The 19,926-nt window shown below is 39.4% G+C and overlaps 1 protein-coding gene across 4 annotated transcripts in view; it reads right to left on the minus strand.

Moving 5' to 3' along the window:
* The window catches only part of cadm1a (cell adhesion molecule 1a), a 491,156-nt gene extending 472,117 nt beyond the window's left edge, over nucleotides 1-19,039 (minus strand). For 3 of the 4 annotated variants that reach the window (XM_030745617.1, XM_030745616.1, XM_030745614.1), the window contains exon 1: nucleotides 18,940-19,039. In XM_030745617.1, coding sequence (XP_030601477.1) covers nucleotides 18,940-19,012 — 73 coding nt within the window. In that variant the 5' untranslated portion in view covers nucleotides 19,013-19,039. The remainder of the gene's footprint in view (nucleotides 1-18,939) is intronic. The other variant, XM_030745615.1, reaches the window with a different exon arrangement.
* Nucleotides 19,040-19,926: the final 887 nt, after the last annotated feature.

A 19,926-nucleotide genomic window follows, 5' to 3' on the forward strand; every position in this document is an offset into this window, starting at 1 on the left:
AATACGGCTCTGTAACATGCCGTGTTCCGTACTTTACGGGACGGGTGGCAACTGTCGCTGACATGCATTTCCACGCCTCCACTGCTCTCTGTGTGTCTGTGTGTGTTGTGCTCGCTGAGAATTTCAGCTGTTATTTTTGTATTTACTTCAGCTGTAGCTACCAGAACTGGTTTGCTAGCTAGCGCGGGCCATTAGCACTAGCGATGGTTCGGTACCGGAAGGCCCGCCCCCCAGGACCGAGGGGCTCCGTCAAAATATTTTTTATACTTTAATCCCTTATTAGTGACTAAATATAGACCTGCAGTAGAAACGTATTTTCGAGAATGCTTGTGAATACAAAGCATTACACCATTACTCACACATGCGCCATGGCTCCCGCAGCCACTAGTTTTTCAAACACTCATAGCAGGCAGCGGTTTTAACTGCGCAAGCGCAAAGAGGCGAAGCTGTGACGGTGAGCTCAAGTAGTGAAAAAGGAAACGTTTTTCCAGCGTCCAAAACAGCAGCTTTTTCTTTTAGTAACCACCATTAAATCTGTGAAACAGCTGGAGGTCCTTCATCAAGCACCTGATCATCAAGTGTTAAGGTGAAGAAAAGAGAACTTTGTAGCTGCTCCATTCACCGCTGTTTGTTCACATGGCGAGAAACTGCATTACGGAAGTTAAAATATGCAGATAAACTGTTAATAAAAAAAAGTATTTCTTATCCGATTACTCGATTAATCGCTGGAATAATCGATAGAATACTCGATTACTAAAATAATCGTTTTATGCAGCCCTAATTAAAATATAAGCACATTTATTTGGTCCTAGTTCCTTTTAGTAACTGGTATTACATTTCTATTTACTTCAGCGGGCGTGCACACCGCACACTCCGCCACCAGCCTGAATTTTTTTTTTTTTTCCCCTCTGGCTAGATCACAATTTGCAACCTACCAAGGGGCACGGCCAGTTTCGTTCACAATCTGTAAGTGTGATCTCATTATGACCCTGTTCACGCTTGATTTTGCGGGGCAAAATAGCAACCAGCGTGAAACCGAGGGGGAAGCAGAGGAAAAAGGGAGCTCAAAGGACCATTCTGGGCTTCCTGTTAAACATAAAATCCCAGGAGCTTGTCTTGTTTCTTGTCTTTGTAGACTCACAAGGATAACACACTGACGTGTTGCTTAAGGAATGTTTATTAACGATAGCTGCAGGTAAACATGCATCTTATGTTCAGAGCATCTTAACACAGACTAGAAGGATCCACACTCCCTATTGGCATCAGGTCACATGGTCCAATCAGAGTCAGGTGCCTTCAGTGACCTATAGGACCAACCATTATCACAGAATATTACATCCATAATATTATCCAACTGTTCACCGCCATGGAATTAGCAAGCTGGCACGGGATTGAGCGTTTAGCATTTGCAAGCTAATTAGCATTAAAAAGCTAATGCTAATGATTTTTTTTTTCTGGCTAGAATCCTTTATTTAGCCATTTGTTTCTTATTTATGTTGTCATTTATTTATATATTTTATTTTGTATTTATTCAATTTAGTATTTATTTATTTTCAAGAGATTGTAGAAGTGCATTAGATTTCAATATATTCACTGTTCTTTAAGTGCAATAAATGCAGTGCGTTTACAAAGTCAATGAGTAATCGTGTTACAGTTTTTCCTCAAATGCCAAAATACTAAACCCTGTTGTCTGAACCAAATGCTCAGTGCCCTGAACCCATTTGTTGAAATGGTCACATTTTAGCAGAACCTTAAGCACTTTTCACCTTGTTAGACACGACTTGCAAACATATTTTCACTCGCTAAAACACATTTTGCACTGTGATGCACTTCAGTTGCATAACGGTAAGCACAGGTAGCAAAAGTGAAACTCAGCGAAAGCACAGCTGTCTCAACTTAAACACAACAACTCAAAATTGATCACACATGTGGCTAATGATGTGAAGAAACCAATATAAGCAAGTACAAGGAGCCCTGGTCACTGAGGTTTCACTGTGGACAGAAACAATCAGAGAGCAAGAAGAGGAGGAAGAGGAGTAGATACTGTAGCTATGCACTTTTGTTGTTGTAAAGTTTTAAAGTGTGTGTGTGTGCTATATTATATATATAATTTTATATATATATATATATATATATATATATATATATATATATATATATATATATATATACATATATATATATACACATACATAGCACACACACACACACACACACACAGTCGAGGATTTCACTGTATCGCGGATTTTTTTTTAAAATTACTAATTCTGTTCCACGGAGTTTTCACTATATTGCGGGATTTTGCAGTATGTAGGTATTTCTGTAACACATAACTATGTTCATCACTTGGATGAAGACATCAATTACGCCTACGCCAATAGTGGAAATAGAAGTTACGGCCAAGGGCGGAGATACTGCACCACCTTCATCGCCAGCAGTACTGCACAGCTACATAATTCATCATCTTCATCATTCAAGTTGTAATAAGAGAGTGGGAAAGGTTTATATGAGCGTGGGAAGGGTTTATGAAGCCTTACAATATATATAAATAATAAAATAAATAGAACTCCGCTACTTCACGGATTTTCACCTATCGCGGGGGGTCTCGGGAACGTAACAATTAGCCTGGTGACAGGGAAACTGTATTGTATTATATAATAAAGGTGCTGCAGCTCGGTAAGCTTTCACATGGACTGATTCATAAATATTCTAATAAAATTACTTTGTCAACAACACTGACAGCAAATCTGGACTCATAATCACTAATTCGTGATTTTGGGTTTTATTGTACTACGTAGCTTCAGGTTTCATAGAAGTTAACTTTTTCTTTCCTCAAATACACTGTGGCACCACTCCATCTGGACAATTCAAATTAAAAAAAAAAAAAAACTCTGGCAGCAGGCAACCAAATGCTAATCTCACCTAAGCGTTCAAACAGCCAGAGTTGTCCCTGAGTGCATGAGAGTGTGAACAAAGCCACAATTTCTTGGAAATGATTAATATTTGATGAAGGCTAAGTGCAGGGAGGGAACCATAAGGTTTGGTTTGCTGTTTGAGTAAATGTGAGCAATCGTATGTGACTGTGAGAAAAGGTCATCTTTGTTTTTCATCAGTGCAGGTGACCTCAGAGGCTTTTCCCTCTTTTGTTTATGGCACATTTACAGCATCTCTTCCAAATGGTTTATTTAAAACCCACAGGGTGCAATGTGATTAATTTGTTTCTAGCGTGGCACTTCAAGTAGGGCAATAATAATCAATATTCAGTGATAAGTTACAGCAGTGAAACTGGAAGTTAAAGCAAACTCAAGCTAAATGCAGTTACACAAGAATATAACAATATTATTAATTAAATCAGGAGTGGTTTGATATAAAGTAACCCTCTACGCTCCAATGAAGAAAAATCTCAATGCTAAAAGTCTCATACCACAATAGAAAGTGCTTCAGCCTTGTCCAACACCTTTGGGATGAACTGGAACATTGACAGCAAACCTGGCCTTATCGTCTTACATCAGTGGCTGACTTCTCTAATGCTTTTGTGGCAGAATGGGAGCAAATCCCTGCAGCCAGGGTCAAAATATTGAAGAAAGCCCTCCCAGAGGAGTGGAGGCTGTTAAAGCAGCACATGAATGCCTGTAGTGCTGAAATGTCATTTTCACCAATCATATATAGATGTAACATTTAGAGGTCTACATACTATGGCACAGCCTAATATAGTGTAGATGGTACATGAAACAGCTTTGAACTTGATCTATTGAAATGATCTAAATCCAAGAAAGCATATTTCTGGAGTTTGTTAAATATTAAGATATAAATGTATATTTAATGAACACTTTTGCTTTTAACTGCACAATGGACACTCTAACATATCTTAATATAGCATCAGTTGGCCATAGTATTGAGCCATTTATTAAAAGATAGATTTCAACCTGGGAAGGAGAAAAGTCAGCCTGCATGAAAGGGGAATGTTTGCCCGGGTTTCTGCAGTGAATCTCTGTACAAAAATGCATCATGCATAAAAGCAAATCAAATGAGCCGCAGAGTTTTTTTTTTTGCAGCTATCTCTGGAGCTATAAAGGAGGTCACATCACCTAGCCCATGTCTGATTTTTCCTTAAATGTAGTGACCTCTAGGGCAACCCATTCTCTGTATTAAGCGAGAGAAAAAGGCATCTAAACATAGCCGCTTCTTAATATACTGGCTGAGGTAGAGACTTTAGCTTCAAGCATAAATTTTGGAAACCACATGAGTTCTGTTGCTATGAATACTGAAGAAGTTAATACCATTTGGTAAGATCATAAATGTATCAATATTGCATGGTATTCTACTTTGGAGTCAGTCACATTGCATTTTTGCAGTCAAATTACTACTTAATTTAAAGTGCTAAAACATATGCTAATTGAACCAAAACAAGAAGCTGAAAGACGCTAAAAGATGTTGATTTTCAGTGGAACCGGCAGCGCGGAAAACCTTCTTCTACCATACTTGTCTAAAAAGTCAGGATTTTCATGTGCTTTACAGTGGAGGCACCCTGCCTGGCATGAAACACCGTGCATCTGCAGCATCACCTGAAGAAATGACACACATTTCTTTTAATCAGATATTTTATTGAGCTACACAGCTTCAAGGAAATTGAGCAGTGTTGCTACATCTCACAGCAAAGTAAAATATTTAATGACTAAGGTGATTTAAACAGTCATCAAGGGAAGTGCTAAGGTATTATGGATTTCAAGTAGAAAATCTTTGTCTCTAAAGGCTATTAAATATTCAAAAACAAATACATTTTTACAAAAATGTACTGCAGTCGCAGTCATTCAGAGGCAGGTACTGAAAACACCATGACGAAGTGCACTATTTACTCCATACGAGAACATTATGATGCTACACTGATGGGGGTGCAAGAAGGGAAAATTACCAGGCTGCCTCTCCACAGGCCTGAGTGATTATTCCAAAACACTAGTCTGGGTGCACCATAATCCCCTTGGTTCTCAGGGGTTTCTGATTGTACTGCCATACATGCAGGAACTTTAATAAAACAAAACTTCCAAGGAAGCCTGCACTGAGGGGCTGTGTATGTCGGAGGGGAACCAGACATAAATTATCAGCGGTCTAGCAGCTTTTGAAGTTAGAACACAGACTTTCATTATAAAAAGATAATGCATAGAACGTAAACATTTTCCCAGATAGGGAATCCAGTAGCTGCCGGGATTTTACTAATACTTGGAAAGTAATTCAGTCAATACTAACTTGACTAAGAGCCCCAAATTCACAGAAAATAAATAAGTAACGTAAACCTATATGGAATAAAGCAATCAATCAGAAGATAAACTCAGTGTCCTTGATGGTAGCTGCAGCACTGTTGGTTACTCATGACTCAAAGGGATTTGGAAGTAGGTTTGCTCAATAAAATGTCTTTTTACTGACAGCATACAGCACAGTTAAAAAAAAAAAAAAAAAAAACTTATAAAACTGATAAACAAGCCTTTTAAAAGCAAATACTCTAAATCTACCATCGTGATACTAAATAACAGCAAGGTCAAGCAGCACCCACACGTACTCCAGTACTAAGACGGTTCATGATACAACAAGCATCAAGTACTTTTGAGTGGACTTCAAGAAATTTCTTCAAAAGTTCAATTTCAAACCTTAAGAGCCACATTTACCGCCTAAATAAAAAGCCACAAAAAAGTTCTAAATTCTCCCTTTTTTTTTTTCCCAGCTTCCTTTAGACACCGCCCAATTGTTCCAACTGCTCTTTAATTTCAGTGGGAAACACACTGTCAGTCTCTAAGCCATGGTAAATTACTGTCTGGAACAAGCCCAAAATCATATAGGAAGTGGCTGTGTCAGCTTTTGCAAAACACTGGTTCTTACTCCAGCAGCTACAATCTGTGTGACATAGCAAGCATCTCCATTTGACTAATGTGATCAGTGAGGGATATTCAGTTTTACAAAAGAAAATATGTAGTGAGAGCAATTTTTTTTTTTTTTAATTCTATAGTTGTGCAACAATCTGTTTCTAGATTTAGAAAGTCTTGTCAGGATAACGGGCCTTAATTAAAAGACAGAAGTGCCAGAGGTGCAGTGAATTGTTCTGCATTTTAAATGAACACTACCATGTGTTTGAAACGCCCACTCTATGGGAGTAGATGAAATAAATTAATCAGCATTCATCTATGTGTGATGCAGCGCATATTCGGTATATTAGCAGAAATGTGGGCCAACCACATGAGGTCAGGGACAACCTGAGACTTCTTATTCTTTCGTCTTCTTTTTTCCATTCAGCAAAAAGAACAGATGCTTTTAAATGTTAAAATAGAAAAATGGTTCAAATGCAAGGAATGAAAAGGAAGATGAAAATAATAATAAGCAGCCATTAGTACTCGATGTTTGCAGTTTTTGCAGTATTTATGTTTGCATCAATACAAAAAATAAATAACCACCAGGGTATGCACAACCCTACACAAAAACTAATTCATGCAACAGCTTTGTGATGGTGGGCTCCATTTCCACCATCTTTAATAAGTGAGGGATACAGTAGGTGAGGACTTTAAGATCTCAGTACGCCTGTCTCCTGCTGATTAACTGTGGTCATTTTGATATTTAATTAAAAACACAAGTACTGAAAGCCAAAACGTCTCCGCTTTGTCATTACTGCTTACTAATGAGCCACTGTCCCCTAAAATCACTGCCATTAAAAAGAAACCTTTGAAATACTAGAAAAAAATAGAAGAACTCTGAAGGACACTGTGACTTGAAGTCTTCTAAACCTCTGCACAGACCACTCTAACTGAACCATGTATTTAATTCTAGCAGCTTTAGAGATACATGTTGCCTTTATAAAGTTTTTATCCACTTACTCGCTTTATTTTATGACTGCCCAAATGATATCTGGCACATTAAGAGAGACTTCATAGCCTTACATTACACGAATTGAGAAAAATGTGTTATTCAGGACTTGTTTTACTGTGGATCGCAAGAGATCAACTCTTTAAAAAAAAAAAAAAATTTGCATTGTTGGGCCTGCTGTCACCTTTGCCACTTTTCCACCAAAATGTCCCACAGTTGTCATTTATCCAAACATTAATATGACAAAATAGAAGGCTGACTGACACGGCCGTTACACTCAGCCTTTGCTATTTTTGCTCTGAAATGACCCTCCCTTGTCATCTTTCAGCACATTAGCCTGACAAAATAGAAAGGAGATTGAAGTGGCACCATCTGTGGATGACAGAGGACGCAATGAATTGATTTTTACTGTCTGATGTGCCTTCTTCTCTTCTTTTTTTTCCCCTTTTTTTTTCTTTTGAATGTTACTAACCAATGACAGCACAGCTTAACAAAAATAAGCTGCAGCTTTCATTATCACATTTCGTTTTTAATTATAATCAGGCGCAAACTGAACAACTAGTCACCGACTGACAACGAATTCTTTCAGTCGTGATAAGTAAATGCTACTTTGGAAAGAAAAGCTGAATTAACCTTGACTAGATTACAGTTATACTATAAAGATGTTCCAATCAATCGCATAATATCCTGATTTGAACACACTAGCAGATTTTAGAATTGAATTTCAGTGACCCAGTACTATTCTGTGGATTATTTGCAGTGACTTTCACAGCAGGCAACCATGTTACCAATGTGATGCATCACTAGTGTGAGTAAGAAGAGATGTGGTGTTTCTAAGGAGGGTGTGGGTGATGACACTAGGCTTTGTAAGTGCAATGTCAGACTAACTAAAAGGAAAAAGTAAACAAGACAGAATTTTGACGAATATATAAAAATAATGACATCAACAGAGGTCCAACAATGGCTCATATGTGAGGTTTGGTTATAATTTTTTTGGCTTTGACTGTATTAATTGTGTTATTTAATAAAAGGATGTCTGATTCTTTTTTGAGTGAAATGACTTCATCTATAAGATTTAATGGTGTTCTTTGGCTTCCAAAAGGCATCGGCTGAGCCTTCAAAGGTAAAGTCACAACCCAATCTTTCTGGTGTGGGAGGTAAAATAATGTATGCAGAACAAAGTACCATCCTCCGCTAGCACTGCACAGCAGGTCAAAGTTGAAATGAAGGATGTACAGTGATGGGAATTTTCTAAGTAGCTATATAGGAGGCGGTAAGCAAGCATAATGTCTCAGATTTCAAACTGACAGTCTACAGGGTTGGAGCGTGAACTACCAAAGTCTCTTTGTGTAAATTGACACAATCACTTATATATTGTGGTCAATCATGTTTACTGAACTAAACATACAGATGCAAAATGTCCATTATGTAATTCTACACTGCAACCTCTGACTGTTATGTACATATGACGAGCATTTCAAATTTATTTCACTTTCCCATGATGATTCACACAGGCTACAAATGTGATTGGGGCAAGTTTAGACAGCTTATATATATATATATATATATATATATATATATATATATATATATATATATATATACACACACGTAATAAAAAGTACTTGTAATGATGAGCTTACACTGTACTGTCAGCCCATTCACTGGCAAGCCCAAGACCCATTCAGACAGGATTAACATTATGGGGAAAAGTGGGTAATAAAATATATCCTAGGTAATTTATGGCATATTGGTCATAACTTACACAGCAATTCATAAGGAAAAAACATCAAAGGAAACAAAACAGGCAAATGAATATTGGTATTAAAATAACCCAGAGTCAGTTTAGTGTGCATGCATGTTTATAGCACAAACAGGAATTTCTAACACTTCATTTGCAGAATGGTACCAAATTTCTTTTGCAAAATGGAAACAAATAAAGGCTAAAATCAAAAAGAGACAAATTAAAAAAAGAATTGTCATTAAATGTAGCTGCTGTTTTCAATAACCCACAAAGAGACCAAAAGAATATTCCAATTTATTTCAGACACTAAGGGAGGTATTCATTTTTTACCATGCAATTACAACAGCAAACTTTTTGGGAGCCAACGCTGAAGAATTACTTTCTAATAAATAACAAATACTGTATCCAATTAAGACTTTCAAAATGTCAGTGGCCCCTGAAACGCATGACGCAAGGCAACTTTTTACTTTCCAAGTACCTCTAAATTGCACATGTTGCATCATCATTAATGGTAACTCAAAGAAGGAGTGTTAAGATAAGACAAGATTGTGTTCAGCAATCAGCAATGAAGAGGGAATTAAATTATCCTGGCATGTCAGGTTAACTCTGCAGCGCCAGACAACCAATCAATACACAGACAGATTGCTAGACCCGCAGCTTCTCATCCTCAAAAAAATATTCTTATGCGGATTAACTGCTCCTTCACCCATTTTCATTTTCAGTTGAGAAGGTACTAATCTGACAGCCAAGTGAAGCCCAACAAATACTACACACTTCAAAGCAGCAAGAAACCGCTCTGGAAAAGGCCGGGTTCAAACATTTCCTTTCATTTCTATTTTCAGCTGGAGACACATACCCTGCCCATGGTATTTTTAACAACTTTTAGTAAACCCTCACATATATATAGTTTCTTATGATGTACCGACTGAACGTTTCAGCTCAAAGTTGTGTTAGGAGTTGATATCATCAGTCTGACATCTTGACTTCATCATTATTTAATCTCTTGGTTTTTTTTTTTTTTCTTCAGCTGCAGTCACAACTGTAAACACTTTGTCTCAGTCTGACTCATTTAGGCTACGTTTAGTTAATGATGTACTACATTTTTGAACTTTCAAACAGAACAAAGTGTATTGGGGTTGCTCTGAATAAGAAAATTAGATATCATTTATTAAATGCTGGGCTGAAGAAAACACAAGCAATCGCAATACTCACAACTCAGCCGCACTCTGAAAGATCTCTGAATGGATGGATGGAGGACAACAATTTCAGCACAACCGTGTGTTTGTCCCAAGGCCAAACCCTCAAAGAGCCATGACCTAACAACAGGTCTAGGTTCCGGGTACTGACGTCCATTAAAGCTGTTTGGGAGCAAGGTGTGAAGGCACTTTGGACAAATTGGTATCTGTACACCACAGCAGGCTGTGATGTCTCTCTGAGTGCTTGCTGGATGTGTGTCTACAGGAGAACTTGCTTTTGATCATTGCACAATAAAATGAAAGCCACAAATAAGAAATCTAAAATATGTTCGGCTATCAAACAACACAGTATAACTATATTAAACTATTAAATCTGCGAAAGGTTTTATATTTATCTTTGAAGAAAAGAAAACGACCCCAGCACAACTATGCCATCCAACTAGAAGGTTTAGTAAGAGTTTTGTTGCTATTGTTTATAAAGAGATTCATTTAAAATATTCATACTCCTTGAATCCTACTTTGTGTCTTCTTTAAGCAACAGCACACAAAGACATGCACGGGGAACTGAATTCTAAGTCTTTGAGATCCGAGCCGGTAACAGAGCAGGGGATTGTTTGTCCTACTTGCTGAAATAGTGCAGGCCTGATTAAATGTGTTCCACGAAATCAAATCGACTGGTCACCTATTTCCATTTATTATTTTGCCTAAAAAACAAGCACCCTTTGCACGTGTAAGGCTTGACTAAGACATTGGTTTGTAACTTTTGTAAATGTAAAATAAACAGTGTTTGTATTTAAGTCACTCCAAACCTACTGGTGACCCACGATTTAGCTGGACAGCCCAGCAGATCGACCTGTTGTCCCGATCCATTTGTTTGAGTCAATGTCAGAATAATATCATGTATAAACAGTGTACAAGTACAAAATTAGAATCCAGTATTCTGAGGCGAGCCACCATGTAATATACGTTTTCTGTCCATGATCTGTTGTAGAAGACATGGTGTAAAAGTTACAGTATAAATCCTAATAAATAAAAAGCTACTTGTTTTTAACCAATCGCCCCCCCTCAAAAAAAAAAAAAAAGGAGGTTTTAGTAGGCCAAACTACAGAAAGCCTTTGCTTACAGCAGGACTCAACACAAGCATTCCACCAAAGGTGCTTTGTGAGTCAGGAAACCCCTGAGTTCACATTGAAAATCCTCTTTATAGTCTTCATCAAAGAGGTGTTTGCTGCCAATTCTTGCAGTTCTAAATAATGACAGATTCACTGGGCGAAAGAACTTATTTCCCATGCCAACTTCCCATTTTTTCCTATAACTCTCAGTGAAAGGAATATACAGTTATTCTGCCTGAATAATGACTAGTAGTAAACAAAATCATGGAAGGAGGTGCTATTCTTTTCCACACCAAAGAGAATTAGCCTGTGACACTAAGTAGAATTAAGTGGTGCTTTACAGTGTTACAATCTATGATTCAGGCTCAAAGGAGTGCCCTGTTGTTCTGTAGCAGGTAAGATTTTCCTCTGCATCATCCAACTAGGACACCAGGAAAATGAGATTGTGCTACTGTACAATATTTGCCTGGCAATAGTGCAGAAAATATCAGTCAAGACAGAGTGACAATAGATGAGACAAAGGACGGGAACCGAGCACAGTGGGGAGACACAATCCAGTTCCACTGGAAACAGTGTAACAGCCTGAAGGGTCTCATCAGGAGCAAATTCACTGAAATGTAATACAAGCTGGAGTGTTATGTAAAATGAAAGATGGAAGAACCCAGATCACTCAACCCTTGTGTGCTCCTGCAGCTGATGCATACCTGTATTGTATTCAGAAGGGCATTCATTTCCCTTCCGATGATTACAAGCGAACACCAGCTGCATTGTTTATTTGGCTGAAAGCACAAATGATCTGCATTGATTCCTTTTTCATTCATTGTTGAACCCAGCTATTGTAAGTATGATTGCAGGAAAAATGGGCCCAATTACAGCAAAGCAATGCCTCCCTGTGACTCCACGGCACAGCAAGATGATGAAGTCCTCGAAGTCGGAGGAAAGGGGCGATCAAAGACCCCTTATTGTCTCTTGTTAATTCAAAAACTGGAGTGGAAAAAAAATTCTTGCTGTGATTGACAATGGTTCACTTAGGATTTCAAATTAGATTAGTCAGTCATACAGCTTTACTGTTACACTGTCCTTCATATGACCCTCCACATTACGGCTGAAACGACTCATCAATTTATTAATGAGTCGACAACCACAAAAACCTTCATTTATTGGCCAATTGTTTTTAGTCATTTCTCCATGAAATTGTTCAAGTTCTTTCTGATTCACCATGTTTGCCAAGTTGGCAGTTTTAAAACTGTTTTAGACAGCACAGACTACAGCCAAATTATACCACAAAAATTACAAATAAACTGCTGTTCAAAGAATAGTAAGAATAAGAAATACCTTATTTATCCCATATTTGTTATATATCTGCTAGGGCTAGGTTTCGTCCATTTTACGCCTCTATTACCATTTTCTGACACATTACACATGAAATAATTCTTCACAATATTTTGTTCAAAATGAGTTCTGCAGCAGTCACATTGAATTAGGAGTTATATAAACATTAAACACCATGTTCCATTCCTTTTCATTTATGCTAGTATGTTCTCATTAGTTTCATCCATCTTTGTTGAGACATGGTTATTGTTGATATTCATCCCACAAATAGCATATTAGATACTAATAACCATGACATTGTCCATAATTATCACTTATATTACTTCAATCCTGACACTACCAAGTAATACTAACTGCCTCCAATATGTGGCTCCGGAATAGTCAGGTCCAATTTAATAAAAATTACTTGACTGAGCCATTTTCCTGTCAGCACCATATTGCGAGTCAACAGTGGAAAAAGATCAGACATGAGGGGAAAAAAAAAGAACAGGAACTTGAGCATTGCCTGGGCAGCTCCACCAGAAGCCACAAATGTAGTTCAATTTAATACACACAAGATGGATTTAGCCTGCGTTTCCTGCAGTGCTGTCAAATTCCCTGGGGAGACTTCCAAAGATCATGGTATTCGCAAATCCTTTAGTGCCTGTTGGTGCAACAGAAGAATCCAGCTCAAGCCATACAAAGACCCACTTCCTAAACTAAGGTCTCTTTTTGACAGAAGCTCCACAATCCAGGCAGTTCTTGGAGAGCATAATGGACTGCTGTCTACAGCTTCCAAGAATGTCTCTGGCAAGATTGGGGTATCCAGGGGACCTGGACCGAAGTACTTCAAGAGGACAAGCCAAATAATTATGTCTGTATAAAAACACACATTTGTATGATTACTGCACTATGAATTTAAAAGATATGTGAGTCTGTGTTTGCTTTTTGACTATGTTTTCTTCCAAAAAATTATCATTAAAAAGTTGCTTGAAGATCCCGGCCTTTGCACGGCAAGTCTTTAAGGGACAGAAACAGTGAAGAGGGCTGGAGCACTAGCGTAACCTGCTGCTAGTTTTTCTTCTACATCACACATTGTTGTGAAAACAGTTAACCACGATTGTCCGCCCTTCCTGTTCTACTTAGAAATAGGTGTCCACTTCCACAACTGGTTAACAGGATACCTAGTCCCTTTAGACAGTAGTCCCCATAAAGCATTTAATAATGCCCCAGGACAATGATCCTGAACACACAGCAACTAAGTTGTGGGGTTTTTTTGTTTGTTTGAGAATTACTAAATTGTATACAACCGCTTAAACAAGTCAGTGGCCTGTCAGGAGGACTGGACCTTCTCCATAACAATTTTGCTGTCTTGTCCATTCACATGTGTTTATATGTGTGACTAAGCACAGCCCAGCCAATGACTGCAGGTACTGTAACACAGACAGGAGAAAAAAGCAGCAGCATGTGATGACTAAAAGCCATTTTTTTACCCCCCAAAAAAGGCCATCCTGCTCAATGATGACAGCTGCACTGACTATATTTAGTAAAGGTTCAAAATATTACCAGTCTCATTTCTCTCTCAATGGAAGGAGTGAAGAGAGGAAGAGGAAATTGTCAGGAAGAGGAAGTGCTCATCCTATATGCATTTAGCACAGATGACATTAAAACTGGAAATTATTCCCACTTGTATGCAATTATGTGGGATTTTATCAGAACACAATCACAGAAGTGGTCTTCTGTTGAGTGGATCTTGGTCATCAACATACATCAGTTGCCGTAGCTGTGGAGGCTAATAATAAAACACAGGCCAGCCAGTAAAGATTCAGAGGTAAACGCTCATGTAGCGTACCACTCTACCCAACAGCGTGCAGTCTATATTTATTATGCAATTACTCTAAAAAGCACAATCTAGATAAAACCTTAATTAGGGAAACAATGCTGGGAAAAATAGTACCAAAGAGACTGCTTTAGTTTTGAGCTTCCGCAAAGTTAGGAGGCTAAAATAAGAAAGACATTACATGATAAATTATTAGAAGCTGAGATGTTCTGATTCTTTTGTCTTAGCTCAGGTCAAGCTCCAAAAACTGCTCATGTGTTTCACATTCCAAAGCCACAGCTTGTAACGCTGCTTTTCCACTCCAAGACCGAGCTGTGAGAAGACAGCGTACAACAATTTTAACAGCCTGAGTAGCACAGTAAGGTGATTTATGTGCACAAAGTTAAGCTGGTCAGGGCATAAAGTGGAAAAAGTACCATGTACATGGCATTTTTTTCCCTTTTAATCCTTACAGAATGGAACCACAGTCTTGCAATGTTCCTCTTGGAGCTGAACACAGAGGAACTACTTAATTTAGTCTGCATTTGTTTTTAGTACACGCTTGCTAGAGGCCTCAGCCAGACAAGAATCCTGCAAGTGAAAAATAGCTGCAGTCACCACTGAAGCCTGTTGTGCATTAACAGCAATTAATATGAGCACATAAATATTCAAAGATCACTTCGATTTTACTCATTTCACTTGTTTCACACCCAGGTTGTCAAACTGTCTACAGCACAGTCTAATTTGATGCATAGGCCACTTTCTGGACAGCATATTGTGGCATACGCCCACCCCCACCAATCCCCTCGAGAGATCTGAAATCGGATGGTGCTTACTTGACATCCCATCAGTTGGCGGATCACTAACAAGTAGGCCATAAACCTTTTTTCTCCCTTTGATTACACTAAGTGCACAGAGGCCAGATGCGACCCAGCCCAGTCATCTGTTGGCTTGCCAGTAGAGTCACTGTAGACTGGCAGAGGCAGGAGGAGGAGGAGAGGGGGGGGGGGGGTCACTTGGGGTCCCCTCCCTTCAGGAATAAAGCCATTGTTCTTCATTAGAGCTAGAGAGGCTGCTGGAGGGTACAGACGGTGAAGAAGTCCATTTACACACCTGTTTTCCAGCACTATGGCTTGACTCTGAGCCAAACCACACTGTATGATTCATCTGTGCTTGACGCAGCTTTTCTCTGTAACTGAAATTGACCATAGTTGGTTTGAAGTAATAACAAAAATGACCAATTTCATGCAAAACGTTTTCTTTAAAAGGAAAAAAAATGAAGTATTTAGTGAAGTAATTCTGCCCAGGCTGTAAAAGCAGGTAGGGGTTTGGGTTAACAGCATTCTGAGCATTTATAATGAAACTCTGCAGTCATGTCAGCACCGGTTGGAGCTCCTCAGTGCATATACTGTCACACACAACAGTAAAAGGTTTTTTTTTACAACCAGTGAAGGCGATCACAATTGAACTCTGTGGCACATAATGCAAATGCAGTCTCATCCAAGACCAAGTCTACAGCACCAGCAAGGAAACAGCTGAATGGTTGCAGAAATTACTATTTAAAACTAATGCGTGAGCTATTCGTGGATCGAACATATCCAGCAATGCAATGATTTTCTTCTGTGTGTCTTTATGTTCGTGCCAAACAACAACACTTATTACTGCATCGGGTCTACTTAAGGTCAGCAGAGATCTCATCTTCTGCTGAGAGAGCGACATGCTGATCTGCTAATCACAACTAGTGTATTATCTCAGCAACTGCTAGAAAGATGTAAAGTTCAGTGTTAATCACGCATCAGCTTCTCACTTTGTGCCTTCAGGTGAACTTAAAGTGGGGACTTTCTATAAAACCGCACCTACAAATGCTTTTCTAAAACAACCAATAAATCTTTGGTGAGGAGCAGAACCGATTCAGTGGCAGGATGCATGGAGATAACATCTTAAACGAGCCATTACATGAAAGGCATCAGAGGTCTAGTGCATATTCAAATGCACACTATGGCTTAAAGCTACTAAAATACAGTAGCTCTTTTTCTTTTTCAAGTGTACACCATCGAGTACCAGAAAATGCCATGAAACTACCTCTACATACATAACTAATGCTCTTATCCTAGCATAACCATTACCCAAGACTAAACGTGCAGTTAGGTTTAAGAGAAGTCATGTTAACATGTGTGCTAACGCAGTCCTTGCCCTCACCTGCACAACAACACAGTAACATAATTGAGCAAGAATTAAAGCAGCGATGCTTCTCACTGTAGCTGAAGGACTGCCTAATCATGTTTTCAAGTCTCAGCAAGCCTATGGGCAGGGCGTGCTGTGTTGGCGCTCTTTAATAAACACCTGTACAGCACCATGCCCTTTTGTTCTAAGCCTGTAATCTGCATTACAACTGGCCTTACTAAATACTTCTGTACAGAACCACAGAGGAACTGCATAAATATGAATAAATGAAAAATACATTTTTACAATACCAGCATGCATAAATTACAGCAGGACACAAGATGTGCATCTGCGTGGAACTGTTAATTACTATGGGGCTGCATGATTACCGCTGATGTTTCACTCGGTGTTCGCTTTACAATAAAAGATCACCTCTCTCACTTTCCTGAAAATACAGAGGTGGTCATTACAGTGCTCAGGTACAGCCTTTTATTTTCTAAGACATGGTGACATTCAAAAAAAAAGTACTTATATGAATAGCAAAGGATTGTGATAAATACTATGAGCACAACTTAATATTGATGCCTAGTAAATATCTACTGTCTGCTTGAGTCACCTGGAATAACTTGTTCTGACTTATTGTTCCACAGAATGAATGTTATCTCTCAAAGTACATCTGTTTCACAAGATGATGTGGGAATAGAGCACAGAGATTTGTACTATCTTCTAAATCTTTTCTTATAGAATAGAGCTGATTTCCCAACAGTCTGAGTTCAACCTCTGCAACAGCATAAAACTTGTAGCTGGAGTGAAATGAATTGATGCAGCCTGCTATTAGACTGGCTACACTGCATTACCCCTATAGTTCCTACGTGTAGAAAACGCCACTCTTTAATGCTTAACCACAATGAGAGCTTACAGTATGCAGCTCGGGGTAAATAATTGATGTGCTTTGTGCAAGTGCGCCCTGAGCTTTGTTTGAAATCAGTGGAGCCATTTCCACGAAGGTAAAAGCAGCACTGCCCACTGTCCACAGGACAACAAGCTTTGTTTGCTGTGCTGTTTGCTCTTAACTGACTTGAGGAAAAGTGTTTGTTTTTTAACCGTGTGTCCTTTTTAATGGCTAAAACTGGATTAAGCCTTGTGGATAATCCACAATGTGACAAACGAGGACATCTGCGTTCCTGTCATTTCCACCCCCGGAGGCATGACACTCAGCATAAACAGGGGTTATAGTCTACAGCAGAACAGCTTCGCACTAACTTTAAGTTAGCAGTGATTCATTGCATAATCGACTTGATGTAAATACAGGCTCCGGCCGGAGGTGGAAGCGGCAAAGCAAGTGCTTCCACCACAGCTTCAGCGTATCACTGTTCAAGGATAAATAACCCCGACGGGAGCGTGCATCTCTCAGTATCTCACGACCAGCCCCCCCCCACCCCCAGCTTTAAACACCGACTTCATGCTGACAACAACCAGCCACAGCACTTTATCTCTTCTTACTAAATAAACGTGCGTCCGTTTTTCCGCAGCCCGCCAACTCGCAAACATCGCTCCCAACATCACCAAGCCTTCAAAAAAAAAAAAGGAGAGGAAGAAAAAAATCGTGTCGCAGTTTTCGCCCAGCTTTATCTGTAACCTATCCGCTTCTTTAAAGCTTCTGACTCAGATTACTACACCCGGACGAAAAGCTTTGATGTTTTCATGCATGGTTCCACAGCAAATCCAGTCCCGGTATTATGAAAACACAGCCCAGAGCGCGACTGCAAACTCGCTGAAATTCATCTTTTCTTGTTTACCATTAACAGTTATCGCGCATTCGGCGGTGATCTGAGATATCGCCTGTACCGCTCTCATACTGCTTTTCATTTCGGCATACAGCTGAAACACCGAGCGGCACTTGTTTCATAGAAAAGACAACTTTTATAGCGGATTAGTCGCTCTCCAGACGACATCCAGCGGGATGGCCGAGAGTGAACAGATTCGGGGAAAAACGGAGATTAAATCGGGGGAGGGGATGGTGGGGGGAGCGGAGGGTACTGATTCATGTGAGGCCGTTATTTGTCATAAAGTCCCAATGTCATTAATATGTGAAGAGTCACGTTTTCATGTATGCGAATCTCAGTTCCGTCCAATTAAATGAACAGTTTTAAATACAGTTTGTCCTTTCTTTTCCTCCAATTGCACGTTGTCGGTGCTCCTGCTATTCCACTTCAACGCACCGCTGCTTTCTGCGATTTACAGCGTTCTGAACACGTTATACAAGTAACCAAAGCTAGCGGACCGAGTCACCAAACATCAGCCTCAGCAGCTCCGATATACACCCTCATGTCCCTGCAGCGACAAAAGACCACGCGATTTGTTTTCTCACATCAGCATATTTTTTTTTTTTTTTTTACATTTAAGAGTTGCCAGCTGTGTAGCGCCAAAGCGATTCAGCCTATATCCTAATGGTGAGCTGACCAAAGTGATGTATTCCTAGGGCAACGCATCTGTAGCGCCTGTTCGGATACATACACACGCGCATCGGCTTCTTTCTTTACAGTAATTCAACTTTACGGAGAGGTTTTGTTACTTCTTGCTCAACAGCATCACAGTAACATCCAAACGCTCTGCTGCGCTCGTTCAAAAAATAAAATAAAAAATTGCCCCAAAACGCTGTTAAAATTACACTCCTTCACATCCACATCCGCGGAAATCTAGGAACAAAGTGCGGCTTCCATTTAGGAAACAACCAAAAAGTCCTACCTTTGTGAAGAGCCGCTGGAAACATGAATAAAAAGAGAATAGTCGCGAGAGAGCCGCTGCGAGCGTTCGCCATGTTGGACACCTGCTTCAGTATGGCAGAGATAGAGGCAGCTTCACCTATAGCTACAGCGGGACTCACTTAATGAGATGCGAGAAAAGGGAGGGTACTATTTACCATATTCATTTATTACCAGTTTTGATAAATAGTGTTATTTGTAATGAACGTCTCTCGTAGCCTACTGCATAGTTCCGTGAATATGCTTTTTAGGGGGAAAAAAAGTGCTTTTAACGCTGTGTTCTGCTGGAGAGTTGGTTAGTAGAGGGGCTTGCCTGTAGGTGGTATTACTAGATGGACATTTTCTTCACAATGGGAGCATGTGATTAAGACTTTTTCATTTGCTTTTTTTTAGGCATTTCAAAACTAGACTGATCTTGTCACCCAACTGTATGTAATAATTATGAAAAGCAGGGCTGCTCATACTGTTTTTCAGGCCTCAACGCCCCCAGTTCTTATGAGCCTCAAGATTTAATGAGGAAGGTGGGGTCTGTAAATAAAAGATGGACGTAGCAGTCGTCACATCAGGGAGGCTCAAGTTTGGCATTTTGGCTGGCACAGTCTTGGTAAGTGCTGCAGGAAAGAGCAACAATTTTACACTTAATTTTACACCCAACAAATCATTCAAAAATTCCACTGACTGTGTGTCACAGTCAGTGGGATTTTTGAAGGATTTGTTGGGTAGATGGCTAAAATAAAGTTTGTGGGTCACTAGGTTTAGTCATTTTGTTCTACAACATAAGGAAATACTCCGCTAGCTTACTGCTGGTGTTTTAGTTTGGGCAGTTTCTCTTCAACATCAATAAGTTGCATTAATTTGTGAATTACTGAATAACACTGGAGAGTTTACTTCCCAAACACCAGTGACATAAGCGTATGCAGTATAAAAGGTGGATGTAACTTCCAGGTCAGAAAAGTCAAGTCAAGGCTGA

This window comes from Archocentrus centrarchus, chromosome 14 (assembly GCF_007364275.1).
Source record: "Archocentrus centrarchus isolate MPI-CPG fArcCen1 chromosome 14, fArcCen1, whole genome shotgun sequence".
NCBI lineage: Eukaryota > Metazoa > Chordata > Actinopteri > Cichliformes > Cichlidae > Archocentrus > Archocentrus centrarchus.